Consider the following 21739-nt stretch of genomic DNA (forward strand, 5'->3'; position numbering starts at 1 on the left):
GGCACAGCAACGATATGCGCATCGGCATATGTAGGATTAAATCGCAAAAGCTTTTGGTACAGATTAAAATGGGTGCATGTGTGAACATACTGTTGAATATTCATTAATTTATATTCAAAGTAACAACAAAAGAGACAATATCCAATTTAGTACTTGTTGGATTTTACACATAGGAAATTTTCTGTCATATATAAATCAATGAATAACACATGCCAATTCAAAATCAGCACCATCTTTTTTTTAATTTTAAAAATGTGTTTAAACCAGAATGAATACCCCTACTATCAAAATGGTATAATCCAACTATACACAGACTTATTTTCTAAGTGAAACCACAATGGGTGATACCATTGTTTGAAAAAGGTTGTCTAAAAAATAATCCAGGTATGTGTGACATCTACATGATTCTTGTGATCTCAATATTTGTTCCCATAAGTTTGATGTTTTTTCCCTTGATCAACTCTATGTATGTGTCTATACACATGTGTATGCGTACATGCATGGAGTATAGGCTAACTGATAAAGTCTGACTCCCTGTCCACAGCTGCAAATACAATTCTTTGTAGGATGTGCATAATGCATATGCATTTTGCATTCAGAGGACTCCAACATAATAACACACCAAGGACCTCAAAGAATCAACTATTTTAACAATTTTCTTACAATAATCTTTGAGTGTTGTTCTCTTCACAGGGGTTATTTAAAGACAATATGGGGGAAAATCGCCCCCTCGCCCCCGGATTCTTTGAGTCCTGGTAAGTTAACGATTCAAATATGTGCCAATTAAACTATTTCATGGAAAAATTGACGTGACAAAATAATCAAAACCCTTCCATTTTCTTACAATATTCCAATGTTTTATCTCCCTATTCTTCTGAACCAATTTCTGGCGATGCTCGGCCAAATCGTCTTGGGTGAGAAACATAGGTGACGGGTGCGAATAATATTGATACAGGTTGCTGCTTCATTGGTGACATAGCCACACATCCACAAATGTTTGGTCCTCATTGATGAGGTAACTGCTCCTTGTAACTGCTTCTTCCTGATAACGTCTTGTATATTCCAGTAATCGTATGATGGTGCATCAAATACTGCTAATCCCCCATGGTGTGAAATGGTACTACCTCTTCTTGCCTGGTCAGGTTACTATTTTCCATGATGATGGACTGTTCCATAACAATAACACAGGGGTACACAATTTCATTAAACATCAGTTTAGGTCTATCTATCTAGCAGGCGTATAATTATATGTCCTGGAATTTTCCAAGTGCATCTTCTAACTTCGCAGTAACATTTTGGTAAAATTTGATTTGTTCTGTTAAGAAACCTTCCATTGCTTCTTTAAAGTTCCTCACTCTCTCGTCCTGAAAGTGGTTAATTTCCGCTGTGGGTAGAGCATGAAATGGAAAAAACGAAACAAAACATAATGGTATTAGTGTATAAACTACCATTCATTTGCATCAGTATATTAAAGAAATTGAGCAAACGAAATACAGAAAGACCAAGGAGTAAACTATTAATATTTTTAAGTTCAAACATCTAACCTGATCGATCAATACAAGGGCAAAGTCGCATAATTTTTTTTTTGGGGGGTGTTATTTAAGGTATAGAAATTTTCCAGCATGTCACTGGCTAATCCATAGTGGGACCAGCATGTCCTTCACACGCCGTGTCCCTACGTCAAGAGGTCAGCACACAACCCCATATTATATCAAAACCTGGGTGCATTAGGCAAAAACAAAAAGGTTTGTCTCAAAGCTCACGAGAAATTTAAAAACAAATGCGAAATGCGATTTTTTATTTTTTATTTTTATTCCCGACTTTTTTTCATGTTACAGTGGAAACTCGTTAATACGAGATCGCTTAATGCGAGAAACCGCTTACTACGAACTGAAACTCGTGGTCCCGATTTTCCCCTATTATTTACTGTACAAAATAAACTGTTTAATACGAGGTAAATAACACAAAATCCGCATAATACGAGCACTTGCTGTCAGTCAAAGCTTTTGTTTTCTATTGTTTTTATGATGGATAAAACGAGCTAATTTCCCAAGGTAAATTTATGATGTAAATCATGTGAGAAGTTGACAAAATACTCGCTCGAAGCATCACTTTAGCGGCAAATGAGGATTCCCTTTCCTATTTTTAGATGTTATAAAATCAAGTCATGACGAAATTTGCCATATAAGGCCAATTATTGCTGACGACATATCAGACTAGCCAATCGCAAACGCGGAAGTCCGCCCTTGGATCGAAAGTGGGAAACCCTTCAAGGCATGTTTACTATCTGCTGGAAGTAGGGGAAATCCCAATATCGCTGTATAAATTGTTTTATTTGTTTACGATAATCAGCTTGAGAAAATCATCTGAGTTTCATCAGAAAGCTGTGACCAAAATGCCTCTTACCGAAAATCAAAAACAATTATTAGCCTATCATACCTATTGAGGGAATTTCGAACTGTGACATTGCTCGGAGGCTGCAAATCTAGTATAAAATAATGAAGACCGCTATGCAGATTCGACCCCCGGGATTCGACCAGTGAAGTTTTGCTTGTACAGCCCACTGAGCCGACTTAGGCTTACACACATGCAGTCTTCCGACACATACTCCATATTTTGTACCTGACTTTTAAAACGAACTCCGCTTATAAACACGAGCTAAACTTGCCGAACCCGGCGATCTTGTATTAACGAGTTTCCACTGTATTTTGAGAAATCGGATTTTCGCCGATTTTTTTCTGGAAAAAACTATAAAAAATTTTTTTTTTGAAATAAAAAAAAATTCCGCATTTGTTTTTTATCGTGGTATTTTACAAACGCGCGCAAGCTTTGAGACGAACCTTTTTTTTTTTTTTTGGCCTTATAGGGGCAAAATGTCTAGTCCTTGGAACATGCTACTCTCTTTATCAGAATTCTTTCCAACTTTCCTGCCAGATAGCATGTGTACTGGAATGGTGTCCTGATTGGCTAACTGAATTGAATCATGCAATGAAATATCAGCAGCTCTTTCACAGAGCAAGCAAAATTGCATGGGGCGACCCAGACATGACTGGGTTCTTTATACATGATCAACTGAACATGTGCATCGGTTAAGTATGAAAGAGCTCTACCAAGGACTATTATAGTTGCCTGTACAATATCCTTAACATGAACAAATCATAACTCTTTCTTTCTCTTTCTCCCTTTTTAGTGCTGACTTCATATAAACGAAGATAACTCGCACTGGCTTTACGTGCACAGTAGCTTTACCTATGCACGATCCCGAAACCTAGGATTGATTGTAAATATCAGAACCGGGGATGGCCCCTTCTCTTTTCGAATAGCTCTGACACTTTAACGTGCATAGGGTTTGACTCTTCCTGTACACGGGACCAACGGCTTTATGTGACTTCCGAATCACGGACGTCGCACATACACTACCTATATCTGCACGTGCTAAGCAGTGTATGGGGGTGAGAAGAAATTCTACAATTAAATTCTGTGATGAAACTGGACTTAATTGTTGGATTTCTGACCATAAAGGAACTTTTGGGGAGGGAAGAGAATTTTCACCTAAGGCAAGCCCAAGGCTCGAACCCTCGCCGATCGTATCTCCCGGCCGACAGCGCAACGCCTTAACCGACCAATACAAGCCAATTACAAGATTCTGTATAGCTTTCTACAAATGTTATTTAAGCACAAATAGATTCCCTCATCATGCACCATTCACTTACCCATCATGGCATAGGAGACTACATCCGCCCTCTGTTTCACAGATTCTGCTTCTTCAAAATCCATCTTCTGGTCTTCCCTCTGCTTTTGACACTCTTTCACTGTAGATATTGTATGCTATAAATAGAAGACACTCAAGTATTAGATGTGCTTTGAGAAATGGCAAGCTCTGTGAAACTGAAGCCCAAGGCTATGGCTAGTGTAACAGAATATTGTCTATAATTGAAATACATCAGCCTATTGGTCATGTTCTTATAGTCCGGCACTTTACGAACTGAGCAAATGGGGTTGAACACATTTGCAGGTTTACTTGTTTATATATGTGTATCGATGATTTGCTCAAAACCCTTTACACTTTTGTGGATGGTGCTATTCATGTTTGCATGTTTTAAAAGCGCTTGATAGTAAGCACATATGCTAACTATCAAGTTTTTACAGTATATTCAGTGTGGGTGGCTGCAGATCACCTTTGCCTGCCTGCCTGGTTGCTATGCACTCACTTAAAATTTTATACAAAAAGGACAATGTGCTGGGATATCCAATCACTGAGAATCTTCACAAACTTTTTCTTTTTTGTTCGCTACCTACTACTACATTAGCCAGCATTAAAGTTAAAGTTCTGTGTCACACGGGTGCGTAAGCAAGTTCTGAGAATGATTTGGGGTTAATAACATGTTACATACAAGCTTAATGCTTTTTGCAATAAACACAAATTAATGAGAGGCAGATAGCAAGCAAATTTACCTGAATACTATCTCAAGTTTTGCTTGCTTTGGGGTTTTTTTCTCCCTCCCCCTCACAAGTTTGTCTCTCCTGATAATAGAATTTTTGAATCATTAACCCCCTGAACACTACCTGCCGATCTAACATTGCCTCTGACTGGTCAATTACATGATATCTTCATTTTAAATCACCAATCAGAATGGAGTTTTACAAATTCACCCCAATTATTTTGCATGGTGAAATTATTCTAACAATGTTGCTGATTGGTCCAATTGATAATGAAAACTCCTTTTTGGCCAATAGGCAGCTAGTTCTCATGGGGTTAACATTCTTACCTTGTGGAATTGGATCATATCTGGGAACGTTTGAATCATGCCGTGATACTCTCGTAAGAAGTCTTCAAATGGGATGAGATCTTTGGAGGGCTGCTGTGCGAAGAACAAGCCAATATCTTCATACGTCTTGCCCGTGTTCTTGACAGCGTCTGTGAGCCTGACTGATTCTGTATGGATAAAGAGATCATACAATGTTGCCTTACTAACTTTCTCATACATACACAGCCAAGACTTAGTGTATTCATTTTTATGAGGGCAAATTATGATTCTGAGACTCAAACCAACTGATTCATTTTATAAATGTTCTGGGTTATAACCAGTTGGAATAGAACAAACTATGTGATGCCTTTCTTACACTCCCATTTTAACAATAAGGGAACAAACCTAAAGATTGATCAAGTGCTATAAATGCAGCAAGTTTTATTACAAAGTTGACTCCCTCCTTTCCCACCTGTAATAAAACTAAAAGTGACTTCAAAGTAATATTGATGGTAAGGCCAAAAAAAACCCAAGTTTGTTTCCTGTAGCGGCGCACATTTCATTTCTGATGGCTTTTTTCCGCATTTAGATTTTTTTTTTCACTTTTGAAAACAAAAAACAAAAAAGCGGAAAAAATCGCAAACAGCTTCGTGAAAAACTACTGGAGAAAACATCACACATTTTTTAATACTTTTTAATCTGCAGGTTGAAAGGGATCATAAATATTCTTGAATATGAAAAAATATGATTTTTTTTTTGTGTCGGAGAGACCCACTGTAAATTTCCATTTGAATTTGCAGCAAAAATGTTTTTGTTTTTTTTTCATTTCAAGACATGGATTATAAAAAAAAAAAAAAAAAAAACGCATTTCGCATTTGACTTTTTTGACCTGCTACAGGAAACAAACATGGTTTTTTTTTTTTTTTAAGTTTTAGGAGTATAGCTTTATTTTTCACCATCAATCTTCTAGTTTTTTCACTTATGTGCCCACATGTCCATAATTGCACACCACCGTGGGCCATTTCTATACAAATTCTCATTCTCCACACTACACTAGAGTGCATAGATCCTTCATTTACCATACACCAATGGTGCACCCTCTTGCCACCAACAAGTGTATTTCCAGCAAGTGTTGTTATGGCAGCGGCACCACAGCACACCCCACTAATTGTGTGATATTATAACAGTACGGTGGATACACACATTATTTACAGGCTTTTGCTACATGTACATGATATTTTAACAAACTGAGGAATTTAGCTGTGTATCCCCTCATTCTAGCTGCTGAATTGTGCACCAGCTCTAGTCCTAATGGACTATTCCAGTTGAAATATAGACACCCCTACGGAAAACATGACCATAGATCTCCCACACAGGAGGGTGTCAAGTTCAAACGTATACAGGGCCGGATTTACCATTGTGCCAGATGGGCCTGGGCCCCCAAATTGCCCTGTGCATCTTCTTACTTAACCCATGTTTTGGTCATGTAAATTTTGCACCCTTTAGGCACACTGGCCCTTCAAATAACAAAGTTCTCCTTCATTTGGGGGGGGTAGAATAGTCTGAAATTGAAAGTTTGTGCACACTTCACATATAACTGTCCTGGTAAAAATAGAACAAACTATGCCTATCCACTCTAAATTTTAATGCTTCTGCTGTGCCACCACTGTCGATCTTATACGCCGGCATGAGAATGTGTATTTTGAAAACTGCCTGAAAAAGCATGTGAATTTGGCCATACAAGGCACACTTCCTCCCAAGCTCATGTAGCCAGCGCCCTACACAAAAAATCTGAGAATCTAAAAATCTGAGGGAGTCCAATATATGATACTTCTACCACTGATTATACATGGGTCCTATGAAGAGCATGAATAGAGAAAAAGTGAGGAGGAAGCTTCCTACACAAGAAATTTAACCTGACTAAAAATCTGAGGAGTCCAGTATATGAAACTTCTACCACTGATTATACATGGGTCCTATGAAGAGCATGAATAGAGAAAAAGTAAGGAGGAAGCCTTGATCAAGGCTAAGAAAGGCCATGCTCATAAAAGCAAGGTCAATTGATTGTAGTATATAGTAAATCGGTGTATTCCTTTTAAGGAGAGTACACTTAACTAATACGTCGCATAGCCATTGCGTTAAGCGCAGATTGGCCCTGGCGCGATAGTCTAGTCAATGAACTACGCATCATACACGTTGGTATAGTGCGTACTGCGTAGTAACGAGAAGAGAGCATTGCGAGTACGCTTAATTTGTGAAAGAAACTAAGCAAAACACTATTTCATACACCAAGCTTGAAGCTAGGATAATATACACAATGAACAAACTAAGAAATGAAGAAGTTTGCTTGGTACAAAATAGAAACTTAACTTTACAAAATGTTGAAAGTACATGCAACATTCAAATCATGCTTAACATTCACAAATCAGTATTGTTGCATGCCTGCATTAAATTGTAACTCTATTACCTTTCAGCAATGTATATCCTACCACACAACAAGACCAAAAAATCTGTATCTATCACATTATTACTATTATTACTATTTAATATATATAAATATCGTATTCAACCTCATTAGTACCTGAGATGCTTTAAGCAAATCATCTGAAGGGGGCTCTTATTAAAGGGGCATTTCGTGATCTGCAACCTCCCCCCTTTTCTCAAAAAAAGTTATGATTTTATACCACTGGAAACATCTGGCTACATAATGTTTATCAAAAGAATTTCTTGCAGATTAATTCATTTAGCAAAAACATCGTCGAATTTGAATTACATTCTGGCAGTGGCCTATGGAGCAGTGTAATACACATAATTATGCATAACAAGCAAATCGGAATTAACTGAAATTTTGGGAATTAGCTTTTTTATGGATATCTACTGAAAAATGTCATAAAAAGACAAAATACTCCTTTTATCATATATTGAAAACAAATCATAACCATATTTTGGTAATGATTCTGATCAAAGTGGCCATTTGGATAACTTTTGTTAAGTTTGGTAACTCCCATAAATAACATGACTATTCTGAGTCTACATCAACACTCAAAACAGATTTCTAACAAATCACTTGACGCAACATCAAACTATGTCAAACACAGTCAGACTCCTCCATTACGGGCTGCTCCAAAGCAGAGCTATTCCATATACTCCTTTACATGTGTGGTACCTAACCAGCAGGACCTACAAGATAGCATATCTATCATCTGTTCCAATGTATCACACATGTAACCTTAGAGGTACACCTAGTATAACAACATACTATTCCATGGCAGTTATGGTACACAAAGCTGATTCAAAGGTACACAACTGGTACTCTTAATTATTAGTAGACGGTGTACAAAATGGGGATGTAGGTGACCCATAGTGGAGTTTAACTGTGTAATGGCAAATACAAATGAATAATCAAATCACTACTGTTCTTGTGTACAAAGAAACTGAAATTCCATTATATCAGGGCTTCCCTGAACTTTTTTTGCTGTGACCAAAATTTCGGAAAAATATGGCGCAACCCAGTACATAATACAAATGTTGTTATTTACCAAAACTAATATGACATGGACCTGTTTATCTGTGTTCTTCAGAAAATCTGAATACGAACTGTTATTTTTCAAGAAAATTTAGCCCAGATTTCTTGAAAGCTTTACACAATTTCAAAGAATTGTACAATTTGGGCCTTTTGTGTAAAAATTTGAAAATCTTACCCATTCTTATTCCAAAATTGACCTACAAAAGGTCAACTGTCTTCTGTTATTTATTACTATTACTTTGTTCGTTTCAGTAAACGTCCACAACTCCCTGACGAAGTGCTCGCGACCCCAGTTTGCGAAGCCCTGCATTATACCATGCTTGATATTTCCAATCCACTGATTTTTTTCAGAGCACATATTTGACATCCAAACAGTTTCTTTTCTCACAAGAACAACATGACACATGTATGACTATGAAAACAAATTAAGAGGGAGTGCTTCAAATCACTCCTGTACACTTTTGTAAATGCAAAAGAAATCTGACATGAAATACATTTTCCTATTTCTAAAAAATCTGTTGACAAATTGTTAAGGAATCGGATAGCAACATTTGCACAGTTTTTTCTGTGGGACCCGAGAGCACATTAGACATATCGAATTGCATTCTGAATATGAGGAATGTCCTTCTTATCTCAAATAATTTAAAATTGTTTGAAATTTGTGTTATAATACAAATTTTATGGCAACTTATTAAAATGTGATATTTTTGATATTTAACAGTCCTCAAAGTAAACTTTATAAATCTTGATTCAACGGGCAATAGGGGGTCATAAAAATGTCAACACAAGATACTCTAGTCACCAACATATTCATGACCCCTTCCAAAGAAAATGACAGCCCCCTTACAGACACCGCCTTCATTTAAACCTGTGTCATAATCATATTAAAAGATCACTATAATATCATTGATCTCAATTAAACAAGATAATTATTATGAAAGGATATACTTCCCTCCTAATTGGTTCTTAGTCATACATCAAAACAGTTACAAGTATGCTGATTCCCTGCATCTTTTAATTTCCACCACTGTGACTGTCCAATGATTTGTCCAGTGGAGCTCTGATATGACTGGGAACCAGTTTGAATGTATAAGTGGAAATTTTTGCGCTATTAATTTATTTGCACTTTGCCCATTTTGAACTGTTTCCATTGTTTTTAAATTCATGATTCTAAGTTTCCTTACAGTGACCTATACAAAAAAGGAATATATTTGTTACTTTTGCGCTAAAAGTCTGGAACGCAAAAATAAATGTAGCGCGAAAACTTCCACTTATACAGTAAGTGAAATGCGATAATTTGACTTGTACCTTGTGGTGGTGCGTCGTTTCCATTCACTCCTGGAGGGGTGAGCATGCACGTGGAAGGGGTAGATAGATTGGTCAGAAAATGAAAGACATCATGGCATGAAAAAGTGATCAAGAAGGGGATATGAACAAGATATGCATAAAGCAAATAACATTCAGAAATGCATCATAATGCAATAAGGCGATTCACAGAAATCATTCATACTAGTACTGCTAAGATAATCTTGTAATTTTTATTCTCTTCCAATAGCTTTGATTTTGTTATTTAAATACTCCTGAGGGGTTGAGCATGAACTTGGGGGGCAATAAAACCTTGCAAGACTGGAAGGTAGTCTGCTACAGTTTTTGTCAGAGAAGAATGGCACTTATTTACATTTTGAGAGCGTGCAGAGCGTAAACACAGAAGTGGGTTCTGATTGGCTGAATCAATCGTCTGACAATCATAGCAACAGACCGATAATCTGATTGGCCGATTGTGCGTCAAATTGTTGGTCGGCGCAGATGAACACCTTTGAAGTGTGTGTATGTCGCTCATTAACAGGCCGCTCACGTCAATCTGAGCAAGGGATTGCTGTTCTTCTCTGAAACCCAGTGTAGGTTATAATTATGACTTTTTTTCTGAGTCAGCAAGCAAGAATATACATGTATGATGTTGTCTGGTTTGTTGGTAGATAGGTAGGTAGGGGGTTAGGGTGCATCTGTTGCCCCCTTTTTTTCAAAATTGTATGTTTTCTATCTGTCCCTAGTTTAAATTTGTTCCTTTGCCTAAATAAATGCCTGCTGCAAAATTTTGGAAAATTTGAACATGATTTAGGGGGGCCTCCGAGAGGATGAACATTTAAAATGCAAGGTTGCCGAATTCGGCAGGCTTGAAGGCTTGTATTTCAAAAACTTTAAATTTGACCAAAATTTGACAAGAATCAAATACTATTTCTTCAAGAATGGTACTTATTTAATCATATTTAGTTACTGCATGGTACATATAGGTCTGTAACCTTGTGATTGGGGTCATTGTGATGCCCCCCCCCCAAAAAAAAAAAGTCTGCTTTCCTTTCATTAATGGGAATATGGCTCAAAATCAGGATGGAATTGAGTGAAAAAATAACTATTTTCAATCTGGGCTATACAACATTTTTATCATTAAAGTATTATTTGGTTAAAACTATAGATGAGTTGACTTCTGATGTCATTGCCTGGCAGTAATAATGTGCATTGCCTGCATTATCACAATTCCCATTGTTCCTTGCCTGGCAGTATAAGCGCACATCATATTTTGTTTAGGGCCTGTGCTTTTAAAAGTAAAACTCCTGCCACATCCCAATAAGGTTATCAAACAGTGTAGTGGTTGCATGTATCCGGGGGTTGTATGCGGTTCACTCAAGCATATCAAGGCCCTGCCTTTGTTCAATATAAACATTGAGGTCAACTCATCCCTCAACCCCCTTAAAAATCTTTGCTATGAACATGGATAAAGTACATAATAACAGCATATAGTTTGAAGAATAATTTAACATAACTTGAAATTGTTCATAACCATTGATATACTAGCTGCATAAACTTTAAGTTTAATAAAACACCTAAAAGTGGCAGTTCCTTGAAGCAGTTTATCCATAGCTGAAATCGGTGTTTGCTTTGCATTGATGTCCATTAGGCATTTTCGTTTGGTCTTCTCCTACAACTTGATGAACATTCTGATACTGTTCTTCAGACTTTGCTGCTGATGACAGGTATAATACAAGTTAAACTTCACATTGCTTAACAAACACCATGCTCTGCACAATAGTTGATACATTCAATGCATCAATGTTTGCTAGTGAGGCTTGGTATGTAGCGGAGTCTGACCAGGTTTCAACTGGTTCCGTTAGAAACTCATGGTATATTTGCAAACTGTTTTAAAAAGCATGAACCAGGAATCAACTACACCTGCAAGTGTTGTAGACTCGGTGATAACTGTGGGGAACTTGAGCTTTCCAAATCCAGTTCCAAAATGGTCCTTTGGAACATTCCACTTGTGGTTTGCATGTTAGAAGACTATCAGCCAGTGCCTGTCACTCTCCTGTTGGGACCGTGTTCATGAATAAGCCAGGGGAACAATATTTCTGACATCAGGTACCATAAGTGCCGCTTGAATACCTCTAAGTGCACTTTCTGTGACAGAGAGGTTCAACTCGGCAAACTACGCCACAGTTTGAGGTCGTTCCATGGGGTATCAACCACAGAATTAAACGTCAGCCACCAGGAACTATAGTCATTGGTAGCAAAGGCTGTACAAAGTCTCTCAGTTTTTGTACCCGGTGCTTTGTAGTTCCTGTTCCTGTTGTGAGCTTCTGGATCTCGGCCTCTAGCAGGCACATTTTGATAGCGTTCAGAAGTTTAGCCATCCATCTGGCTTTGTGCAGTGGCCCGGGCTACTTGAATTTGATAGACTGCCCAGCATCTTACAAACTCACAATAGTTCTCTTCTTACATGTAGATGATCCGATTCAAATTGTCGGCAACCCAGTCCGCTATCATTGTCTGCAATTTCACATCTAAATGAGATACATCTAACTGTATCAGTGGCCAGTGAACCCGAAGTTCTTCCGGACAACTTGGGAGGCTTCAATTTGCAAATCATAAAAGACACCGAGTCAATATTATTTCGCCAACATGATGAGGACCCCCCCGTGGTCTCATAGTGGTCTTTCGTCTTTGAAGAGCTTCCTGGATAGTGGCACATGCTGCTGTCACATGTCCAGTGCTTGAAAAGTTGGAATTCTGACAGTTGCATTTGTTTCATTGGTACTGAAAAATACAGTTTCTTTTGTGTGTGTTTTTGATAGGGAAACCCCCCCACAAGTTTTCAGACTTGTATGTACCATTTAATACTCAAATATGATAAATAATTGCCATACTTGAAGAAAACATCAAGAGTCCAGTTAGTATTTTGGTCAAAATTTGAAATATTTGATATGCAAGCCTTAAGCCTGCCGAATTCGGCAACCTTGCATTCAAATATTCAAAGCTGCGGAGGCCCCCCTAAACAATCTTTGAATAAAATAAAATTTCACTGCAAGTAATATTTTGACCAATGGAACATTTTAAGACTAGGGACAGAACAATTGCTCACTAAAGGGGCAACAGATGCACCCTAAGGGGGGTGGGTAGGTAGAAGGGATTTGCCAGCTTGTTATGCAGGGAGTATGAATGATAACTGGAAAACCCTTGAAAAATTACTTCATGATGCAAGATTGATCATTGTAAGTGCAATTTCTGGCAAAGTCTGAAAAGTAGTGATGTAGGATATCAATAGTTCCGTAATTTATCCTGCAATGTGTAGCAGTTCATCTGGCTACAAACTACCATTGTCTTATGTCTGCATCATTTTCATGTTGCATCTTTTGCACTTGCAATATTAGGGAACAACCCAAAAGTTCGATGAAGCCCTATAAATCCTTTCGTTAGGGAGGGAGGGGGTCAAAAATGCCGATTACGTTTGTAAAGAAGTAGTTAAAACATCGGTCAAAGTTGATCTTTTTTTACGGATTTAATATATAATTGTATAAAATTTTAGTATTTTCTGAAGTACGATATTGACATTTTACAGTGGTTGCTTCAAAATGATTTCAAATAAATATAGAGTGCAGTACTCGCAACCTGCAACTTCTAAGTTCATTTTTTAAAGCAGCTATACCGACTTTGATTCTTTTTTTTATTTGAAAATTCAACAAATCCTAATTTTATGAATAAAAATATTTCAAAATAAAATAGAATTATTGTTTCTTAAACCTGATCAATATCCTAGCAATGTCGCACCCCTCCCAATGAATATGGGTTGCAATTTTTGACATTTGACACTTACGTTAGAGGGGAGGGGGTAAGCCTTCTAACGAAAGGACTTTTGTTTATAGGGCTTCATCAAACTTTTGGGTTGTTCCCTTATCTTGCATTTACATGGTGCATGAATTTCTTTTTGGGAGGAGAAAAAGTTAATTTGCATTTATGCTGTATTTTATGCTTAGAGAATATATCCAATCTTAACTTTCGTAACAATAGATGAGATTCAAAAAATCAGGCAAATATATTTTTAAATTTGGAGCAAGAAAAGTTTGATATTCTGAAACAAATTCACAATCCAATTAACTGTAAAACATTTTTAATCTTGTAAACATCTTTTGCTTTTGATTTTGGTTGATTATGAATATGTGAAGTGATTCCACAAATGCCAAAATGTTTGAGTTTGAAACCGGGAAAACAATACGATGAATATGATGTCCAAATGATATTCTAACCTACAATAAATACTTCATATTTCCATGATCAGTATCTTTTCTGATTTTTTTTACTTCATTGCAATCCATGCCTTCGACAAATTTATACTGTTTTCAGCACAGAATTAGAGAAGGAGAACCAGGACTCATCCACCATCTTGATAAAGGCAAAGAGCAAAAATTGGGTGTATTTGGTTTCCCTCTGAATGCACTTGAGGCAATCATTGACAGGCAAGCACAACATGGACAATGTGAGGAGTCTTGATGTGACCTGCATGCAATACCAAGACGCTTAAGATGAGATGCAGAGTTGTTTTCGCACACTGACGGCAAGGACCCGAATACCCCCAATTTTCTCCTCAGACAGCGCTATTGTATGTGGCGGTATAGGGTGTCCGGGTTCTCCTTCTCTAATTCTGTGGTTTTAAGAGATGTCATAATAGGCAGCTCCACGTAATGGGCTATTCCAGTTGAAACCCATACACTCCCTGTGTGGGAGATCAAGGTCATGCCTTCCATAGGGGGTATATAGATTTCAAATCAAATAGCCCAATGCGCATCAATGTGTACTTCTGAGATGGACTTGCGTTGCGCACTGCACACAACACAATCTCATATGTGATTCTTGCAACGCAGAAAAACAGCAATAGCGTGCAGGTGACCTCCATGAAGTGCGTAACAGCAGCACGCCTATGCGTTGTGTTACATTAGAAGACACAGTCAAAGTGAAGCTGGGACTGTGTTGCTTACGCACAATCACCATGCAGTGTATCAAAGAAGTACACAATGATGTGGATGTAGTACCTGTATGAAATCGCCCATTGACAGTATGGACTTGGTTATCAACCAAAATGCATCAAATGCTTCCATCTATTCCTTCTAAAATCCATACATTCCCTATTGAAGACATAATCTTAATCTCCCACACAAGGGGTGTAGATTTCAAATGGAGTCGCCCATTAAGGCAAAGTCTCCCAATTGAAATTCACACTTCATGTGTGGACGATTACAGTCATGTCTTCCACAGGGGGTGTATGGATTTCAACTGGAATAGCCCGATGCCGTAGGTGAAGCTTGTATACTTACTCGGCCTTGTATCGATCTCAAAAGACTCTGCTATAGCATTGAATGACTGGCCTACTTTCTGGTATTCCCGTTTGAAAGCTGTAAAAAGACGACACAATTCAAATATAGCTTTTTATTCACTGTTATAAGTCGGCTAATTTACAAGATCTAGTTACAAAATAGAATCAATCCCCTTTTTCCCCAGATGTGATGTGATCAAGCAAAATCAGTCAAAAGTTGAAAGGAAAACATTTCATTTGTTGTCTACTTTTTTGGAAAAGCTTCAATTGTCATATCTTTGGAAATGTTCGATTTCAAAGAGTTTTCTGCAAAACGTACCTTTGCAAACACTTTATGAGATATGTTATTATGTTTTTGGGTGACATCATTTTAACTAAGTCTTTATAGCCATATGCCAAATTTTATGAAGACCTGTATAGCCTCCTGTGTGGCAGCAGCAAAACTGCTTCATCCACTGCTAGAACTGCGTCATTATACAAAATATGCATTAGGCTGTCTACACATTCTTGTAATGAGCATGTATGCAACAGACTGTTACTATTCAGGGTCTATACAAGAGTCTGTTATTATTCAGGGTCTATACATGTACTCCTGCAGCATACATGTCATCCCGTATTTGATTTTTAATTCAGATTTGTTCTTTTACAGGAAATTGGAGGGGGGAACATTGGTGTAAATAAAATAGCGTCACATGAATCTACTTACGTCCCATATGCCTCTTTCTACTCTCGTGAAATGTCTGTTGAATTACTACCATACTATCGTTCATACTCTTCACAAATTTAGCGAAATTATCATGTTGCGTCTCTCTGAAATTGAACAATGATAACCAGGGAATAAGTTAGATTGGGAAATGACAGCTATGCAAGTCACCATTACAGCGCCATCGTATATCTTGGAACAACCCATCAAGTTTGTTGCATAAGTATACATACTGTACGCTCTGCTGAAAGCAAGTGTTGGGTGCTCATGGACAGGCTGTTAGTACCTTGTTAGCACCCCAGCACCCCCAGATTTCTTCAAGTCTAATAATATACTGTACTGGATCAAATTTGCAATCAACATAAATTAAACGCATCACAAAAAGTAGCAATAATGTTCTGAACACGATTTGAAATTACTTGGTACTCTAGGTCGGTAAACATGAGTAAGATTTAATATTTCCCTAGAGAAGTCCTTTTTCAGAGGGCTGAGCTTTCGGAACTCTAGTGAGTGCCATCTTCAGAGTGACTAAATAAACATGATGATGCACCTTATATACACTTGGGGAACTGTCAGTAGGACATGTCAAAGTGATTGACATAAAGTGTCAAGAGGGGATGTCATTATGAAAGGAAGTGTCAATAGGTCAATAAGGAAACTTCCTGTGTAGAGAACAACAGAGGTTTTAACGCTTAAAAGCTCAGCCCTCTGAAAAGGACTTAAAATGACTCTAGGAAAAGATTAAATCTTACTCAATGTTCTGAACATATTGATACCTTCACATACTACAGTAGAAATTTCAATTGAATTAACACAGCCTGACATAGCCTGACAATTTTTCACGTACACTGCGCGACGTACCCCAATGCTGTGCGTGCGTAACACGGAAGTGAATCCAACCATGCCAACTCACTCGTGATTGGTTTGTATTGTATCCAAGGTTGTGCGTTCGCATTGTAGTTTGAAATGCGCGATATTGGATCGCATACAGCAGTTGAAAGCTGTGTTCATTCATTAAAATTTCTACTGTAGTACTTGTTAAATTAAATCTAATACTGGAACTTAATTGGTTTTTGCAACTTGCCATGTTGCATCTGATACCATAAACACTAAGGTCCGTATGCACAAAAGAGTTAGACCGGGTCTTAAGTTAGACCTGGTCTAAGTGGAATTTAGTTCCATCAGGAATGGTCCTTCCCTCTTATTTCCTTCCTAGAGTAGCTAGCAAATTCTAAAATTTAAAAATAATACAAATTAACCTAAGAAAATATAAAGAAAAATGTTCTTTCTCCTGGTACTAAATTCCACTTAGATTAGACCAGGTCTAACTTTAGACCCGGTCTAACTCTTTTGTGCATACGGACCTTAAATTTAAAGTAATTGTTCAATCAATCAATCAATCAATCAATCAACAAATAAAGAAACAAGACTAGTATGATAATGAAATTGATCTAGATCTGTACTTACACATGTGCAACCTCTAAACCTGTGTCTGGTGGTGTTATAGTCTGTAAAAATGCTGCTCCTACTAATTCATCTTTTTCGGCTTTCCTTTTGCCAACTTTCCATTGCTGAATAAAAGACAATGATAAGTGATTATGAGCGCAATAATAACTTCCTATATGATAATAAAAAATACTAATGAACTCTTTGTCATGCTGTGAATGTTTACTTAGCACTACTAGGGTCAACAGTTTGTTTCCTGAAAGTGGCCTAAAAACCTGAAATTTAGGCTATTCCATTTGAAATCCACACTACCCCTGTGGAAGATTTTGGAAATATCTTCCACAGAGGGAGTATGTTTTTCAAATGTAATTGGTCAGGATTAATCATTTTGAAACCCATACTCCCCTGTATTATGGCATTACATTTATCTTCCACAACTGGAGTAAGTATTTCAAATGAAAGTTGCCCAATTGTCTATTCTATTTGAAACTCGTACTCCAACTGTGGAAGACTTTAGCTAAGTCTTCCACAGGGGTAGTGTGGATTTTAAATGGAATAGCCCAATGTTTATTTCCTGTAAGTGGCCTGAAAACCTAAATGCAAAAATTAAAGCCATATTTGTAACATTTCCATAACAAGAGCACCAAGGGTGCTGTAGCTCAATTGTTATTTGAAATGTGAAATTTTCATATAATGTTCAGATATGTATAACCGTTGAATATATCAAATTGGGTTTTTTTTAATACACCGGTATTTAATTGTGTTTATAACATTTATTTATTTATTTATTTATGTCAAGAATATTGCTCTCAACATTAACAATAAAACTAAATAATATAGTATTTGGTGCATCTCACATTCTTACCAAGTTCAACAATATGACATGCTTGATCATACAAATGAATTCAATCTTGGTGTTACATTAGATCCACTTCTCATGGTGGGACAAAATTTTAATTTTACGTGGCATAATGTACATGTATATAAAGGTAATTTATGTGCAACAGGGCCCTCCACCTTTGTTCCATAACCATTAAGGGGGTACTACACCCCTGCCCAATTTTGTTCCTATTTTTGCATTTTTCTCAAAAATTAAAGTACATTGGTGACAAGTAAGATATATGTATATTACAGGGGCAAGGACTACAACTACTGCACTGGAAATTTAATTTCAGCACAGACAACAGTTGTGGAGTTACAGTCAAAAATGAGTGAAAACCAATATTTGATCAATAAATCAGTAACTACCTGCCTTGAGTTGCTGAATTTTCAGTGCATTAGATGTAGTCCTTGCCCTATAATATACATATCTTACTTGTCACCAACGCTATAATTTTTGAGAAAAATGCAAAATAGGCACAAAATTGGCCAGGGTGTAGTAGTACCTTAAGGTATATGAAATTTTTTTTTTGCTATAGCCCCCGAATGAAATGTATTTAATTATGTTTGTACTCACTAAGGTAGCATTGTGTGTGAATTTTACATCCGAACTAAGTGCTATTCTTTTTTATGGTCATTTTAGTGACTAAAATGGCCCAAAATGAGGGTTTTTCAATATTGCTGTCCATTTCTAATCATCACCCCCATAGGCTTTACATGTAAAATAAAAAGGCCCATAAAAATTGAATAGCACTTAGTTCGGATGTAAAATTCTCACAAAATGCTTTTGAGTGATTACAAAAATAATTAAATACTTTTAATTCAGGGGCTATGTGGAAATTTTTTATTGAATTTCTTGTGCAATGACATATATAGGTCCTTTCACAATAAAATATCCATCTGAAACAAAGGTGGCCTTGGGAACAACAGCATAGCCAGCATTTAATGTGCGGGGGTAAAGCCAAACTCTGTCCCCATTTGTCAATTTTTTACCTTTTTCAGTCATTTTAATGACACTTTACTCCAATCCCCATCCCCATTTTCATCACTGAAAATTTCTGTGTTGGGGATGCAACTTTCCCCCTAGCTCCAAATGCCCCTGCTCAGGAGGGAGGCAAGGTGCTGAGGTTATTTTGCATATAAATTGTTAATGAATAATAAATAAATGAATGGGCACCAAATATCTTCAGGTATAAACTGACAGGAATATTAGCAGTAATAAATATTTGTCAAGGCATGTCCACACAGAGGAATTTTTGCTTGAGCAAAGCGGTTCTCGGACAAAACCTTTGGTGGAAATCTACCATGTGAACGCTCTCATGGATTCCAATTACTAAGTTTACCCCAAATTTATGTCTGTTAATTAGTTGAATAAATGTAGGCCTTCAAGACATCCAAAGCGGTTCTCGGACAAAAACTTTGGGGGAAATCTACCATGTGAACGCTCTCAAGGATTCCAATTACTAAGTTTACCCCAAATTTATCTGTGTCTGTTAATTAGTTAAATAAATGTAGGCCTTCAAGACATCCAAACTGTACCTGCATTGCTGAAAAGCCACCCAATTTTTTTCTTAACCATCTGTTTCTGTGGAACAGGAAATTGTTGAAAGTCTCAGGGAAAATCTTTAAAAGTTACCCATTTGGGCTACCAAACCATGAGTATGGCAACCCTGATTACTTTGTCCTTGTCAAGCACTTAAACTAATTCAATAAGCAAACACTCCACTGTTGACAGTAGGTTTTAGTGGTTTATGCATATTTAGAGCTTTAGAATTTTACAATCTCACATAGAAAATAACTACTATGTAAAACTATCCTCACAAATATCTGAGGTCTCTGCAAAAGTACACATGCTCCAAATCTAAACCTCCATAAAACACAGTAACATCATTGGCAAAGCTAAAATGTAAACATGTAACAAATGACTTATATTGCTTAAAACACCTAGGTTAAACCTGGTGTAGCATGTAAGAAATCTAGGAATGAGATTATTCTTGTGAAACTGCACAATTTTTTCGTGACAAATTGCTCGAAAAAGCACACTTCCTGTCCATTTTTTCCCAGCAAAATAAGTAACTTTCATGAACAAACTTGCAAAGATCGTCACCACAAATTACCAGCTCCATTACTCAAATGATGTAGCAAGAGAAAGAAAAAAACATAGAGAAATTCGGATCATGCCTATAGTCTCAATTTGCTTTGCAAATTGAGCTAAAAATAGATTAGTATTTCTTTCCATAACATATTAGCTTTTACTGTCAGATATGTCCCCTTTTTAATTTTGAGCCGAATTACCGAGGTAAAGCAAAGAAAATTGTAATTTACTTCCAGCACAGGTGTCACCAATGCGTGTCACTGGATTTTTCAACATAAACAAGGAAATATGGTAAAATTACTCCCAAAAACGAAATGCATGTGTTCTACAGGAAACAAACACTAATTTTTTTTACCATAATGAAAAATGAAAAAGTCACCTCACCAACCTGGAAAAAAAAAAAAAAAGTGACGATAAACTCGGAATTGTCTTTCATTGGCCTAAAAGATATTTGGATTGTCATGGCTGGTTATGATCACCGGCAGCAAACAATCTTAAAGTTGTCTGAATATAGATTGTTGGATTGATGCGAAACTCGGGTGGATGTGATTTCCATTGATCCCTGTATTTGTACTAGTATAAATTAAGTATAAATTAAATCTAGACCTATTTAAAACACATTTTTCAGTGTAAAATTACGAAACATGAATTTCATCCATGGTGTTGTCTTTTTAAAGACATTTCTTGTTTACACTTGACTTACTTTTTCATCTGTACATGATATGAAATGCTGAAAGGCATCACACTGGCTAATAATAGGATGTGAAGTCATTCTGGCCATCCATCTCTGTAGACCATCCATTCTCCTTTCTATGAATGACTCCTCATAACGTCCTAGTGATGGAAGCAACCCAAACGACAAAGAAATCTTATTTAATACATACTTGCTTTATTTACTTGAATTTATATACATAAAATATACTTGAATTTATATTATAAACTTACATACTAATTTCCTATGATGCGACAAAAAAAATCCCACCCAGTTCTACAGTGGACGGAACTTACTGTGGAGGCTAAAATTACCCTAAAATATCACCAAAATCTGAAAAATTTGAAAAAAAAAATTGGGAAACATATTTTCCAAATATGTTCAGTTGAAAAATGGCTGATTTTACATGATTTTAGCCAAATCATTTCTCCAAAACTTTGGTGCAGTAAATGTGATAAATGATTTATTTGTTTTAAGTTACCAAGATGATACAAGTCAGGACTTTTCAGGGCAAAAATTACTTATTATATCAATTCTCTTAAATTCATGCCTTTTCCAGACGCATTAACTTGGTTCTTTTGGTTCTTGTAAGATGAGTTTGGTAGAAATAATTTTGATTCATGCAAAGTTCAATGAAACTGCACCCCGTCAGTAAGTACTGTGTACTCAATCATAAAACCCTTCCCTATCAAAAAAAAAACTGTGATGCAGGAATTTTTTCCTGCTTTCCTGAACAAATGCTTCCTGCCAGGATCTGCATCATTCGTGGTCTAATCTTGTGCTTACCTGTGACTTGTTTATCTGGCAGCTGCGGCACACATATCAATGTGAATTTTTCTGATAGTCTTTCGTATAACCAGTCAAAATGTTTATATCTTCTACTTACACGGATGCCGGTATTCTGTTGATAAAAATGAAAAGACAAACTGGATTAGTATATTACTTCAACGGCATTTAGTATCTTAGCAGAATATTTATACTGTCTGAAAT

The 21739-nt window shown here is 36.8% G+C and overlaps 1 protein-coding gene across 6 annotated transcripts in view; it reads right to left on the bottom strand.

Annotated features, from left to right (window-relative positions):
• Positions 1-672: 672 nt before the first annotated feature.
• LOC140166019 (sorting nexin-33-like) overlaps positions 673-21739 on the bottom strand; it is a 100470-nt gene continuing 79403 nt past the window's right edge. For 5 of the 6 annotated variants that reach the window (XM_072189393.1, XM_072189392.1, XM_072189391.1 and 2 more), the window contains 9 exons: positions 21536-21650; positions 20741-20871; positions 17085-17188; positions 15621-15724; positions 14916-14993; positions 9583-9612; positions 4770-4936; positions 3714-3828; positions 673-1384 (listed from right to left, as the gene is read on the bottom strand). In XM_072189393.1, coding sequence (XP_072045494.1) covers positions 1245-1384; positions 3714-3828; positions 4770-4936; positions 9583-9612; positions 14916-14993; positions 15621-15724; positions 17085-17188; positions 20741-20871; positions 21536-21650 — 984 coding nt within the window. In that variant the 3' untranslated portion in view covers positions 673-1244. The remainder of the gene's footprint in view (positions 1385-3713; positions 3829-4769; positions 4937-9582; positions 9613-14915; positions 14994-15620; positions 15725-17084; positions 17189-20740; positions 20872-21535; positions 21651-21739) is intronic. The other variant, XM_072189390.1, reaches the window with a different exon arrangement.

Source organism: Amphiura filiformis, chromosome 12 (genome assembly GCF_039555335.1).
Source record: "Amphiura filiformis chromosome 12, Afil_fr2py, whole genome shotgun sequence".
NCBI classification, from domain to species: Eukaryota; Metazoa; Echinodermata; class Ophiuroidea; order Amphilepidida; family Amphiuridae; genus Amphiura; species Amphiura filiformis.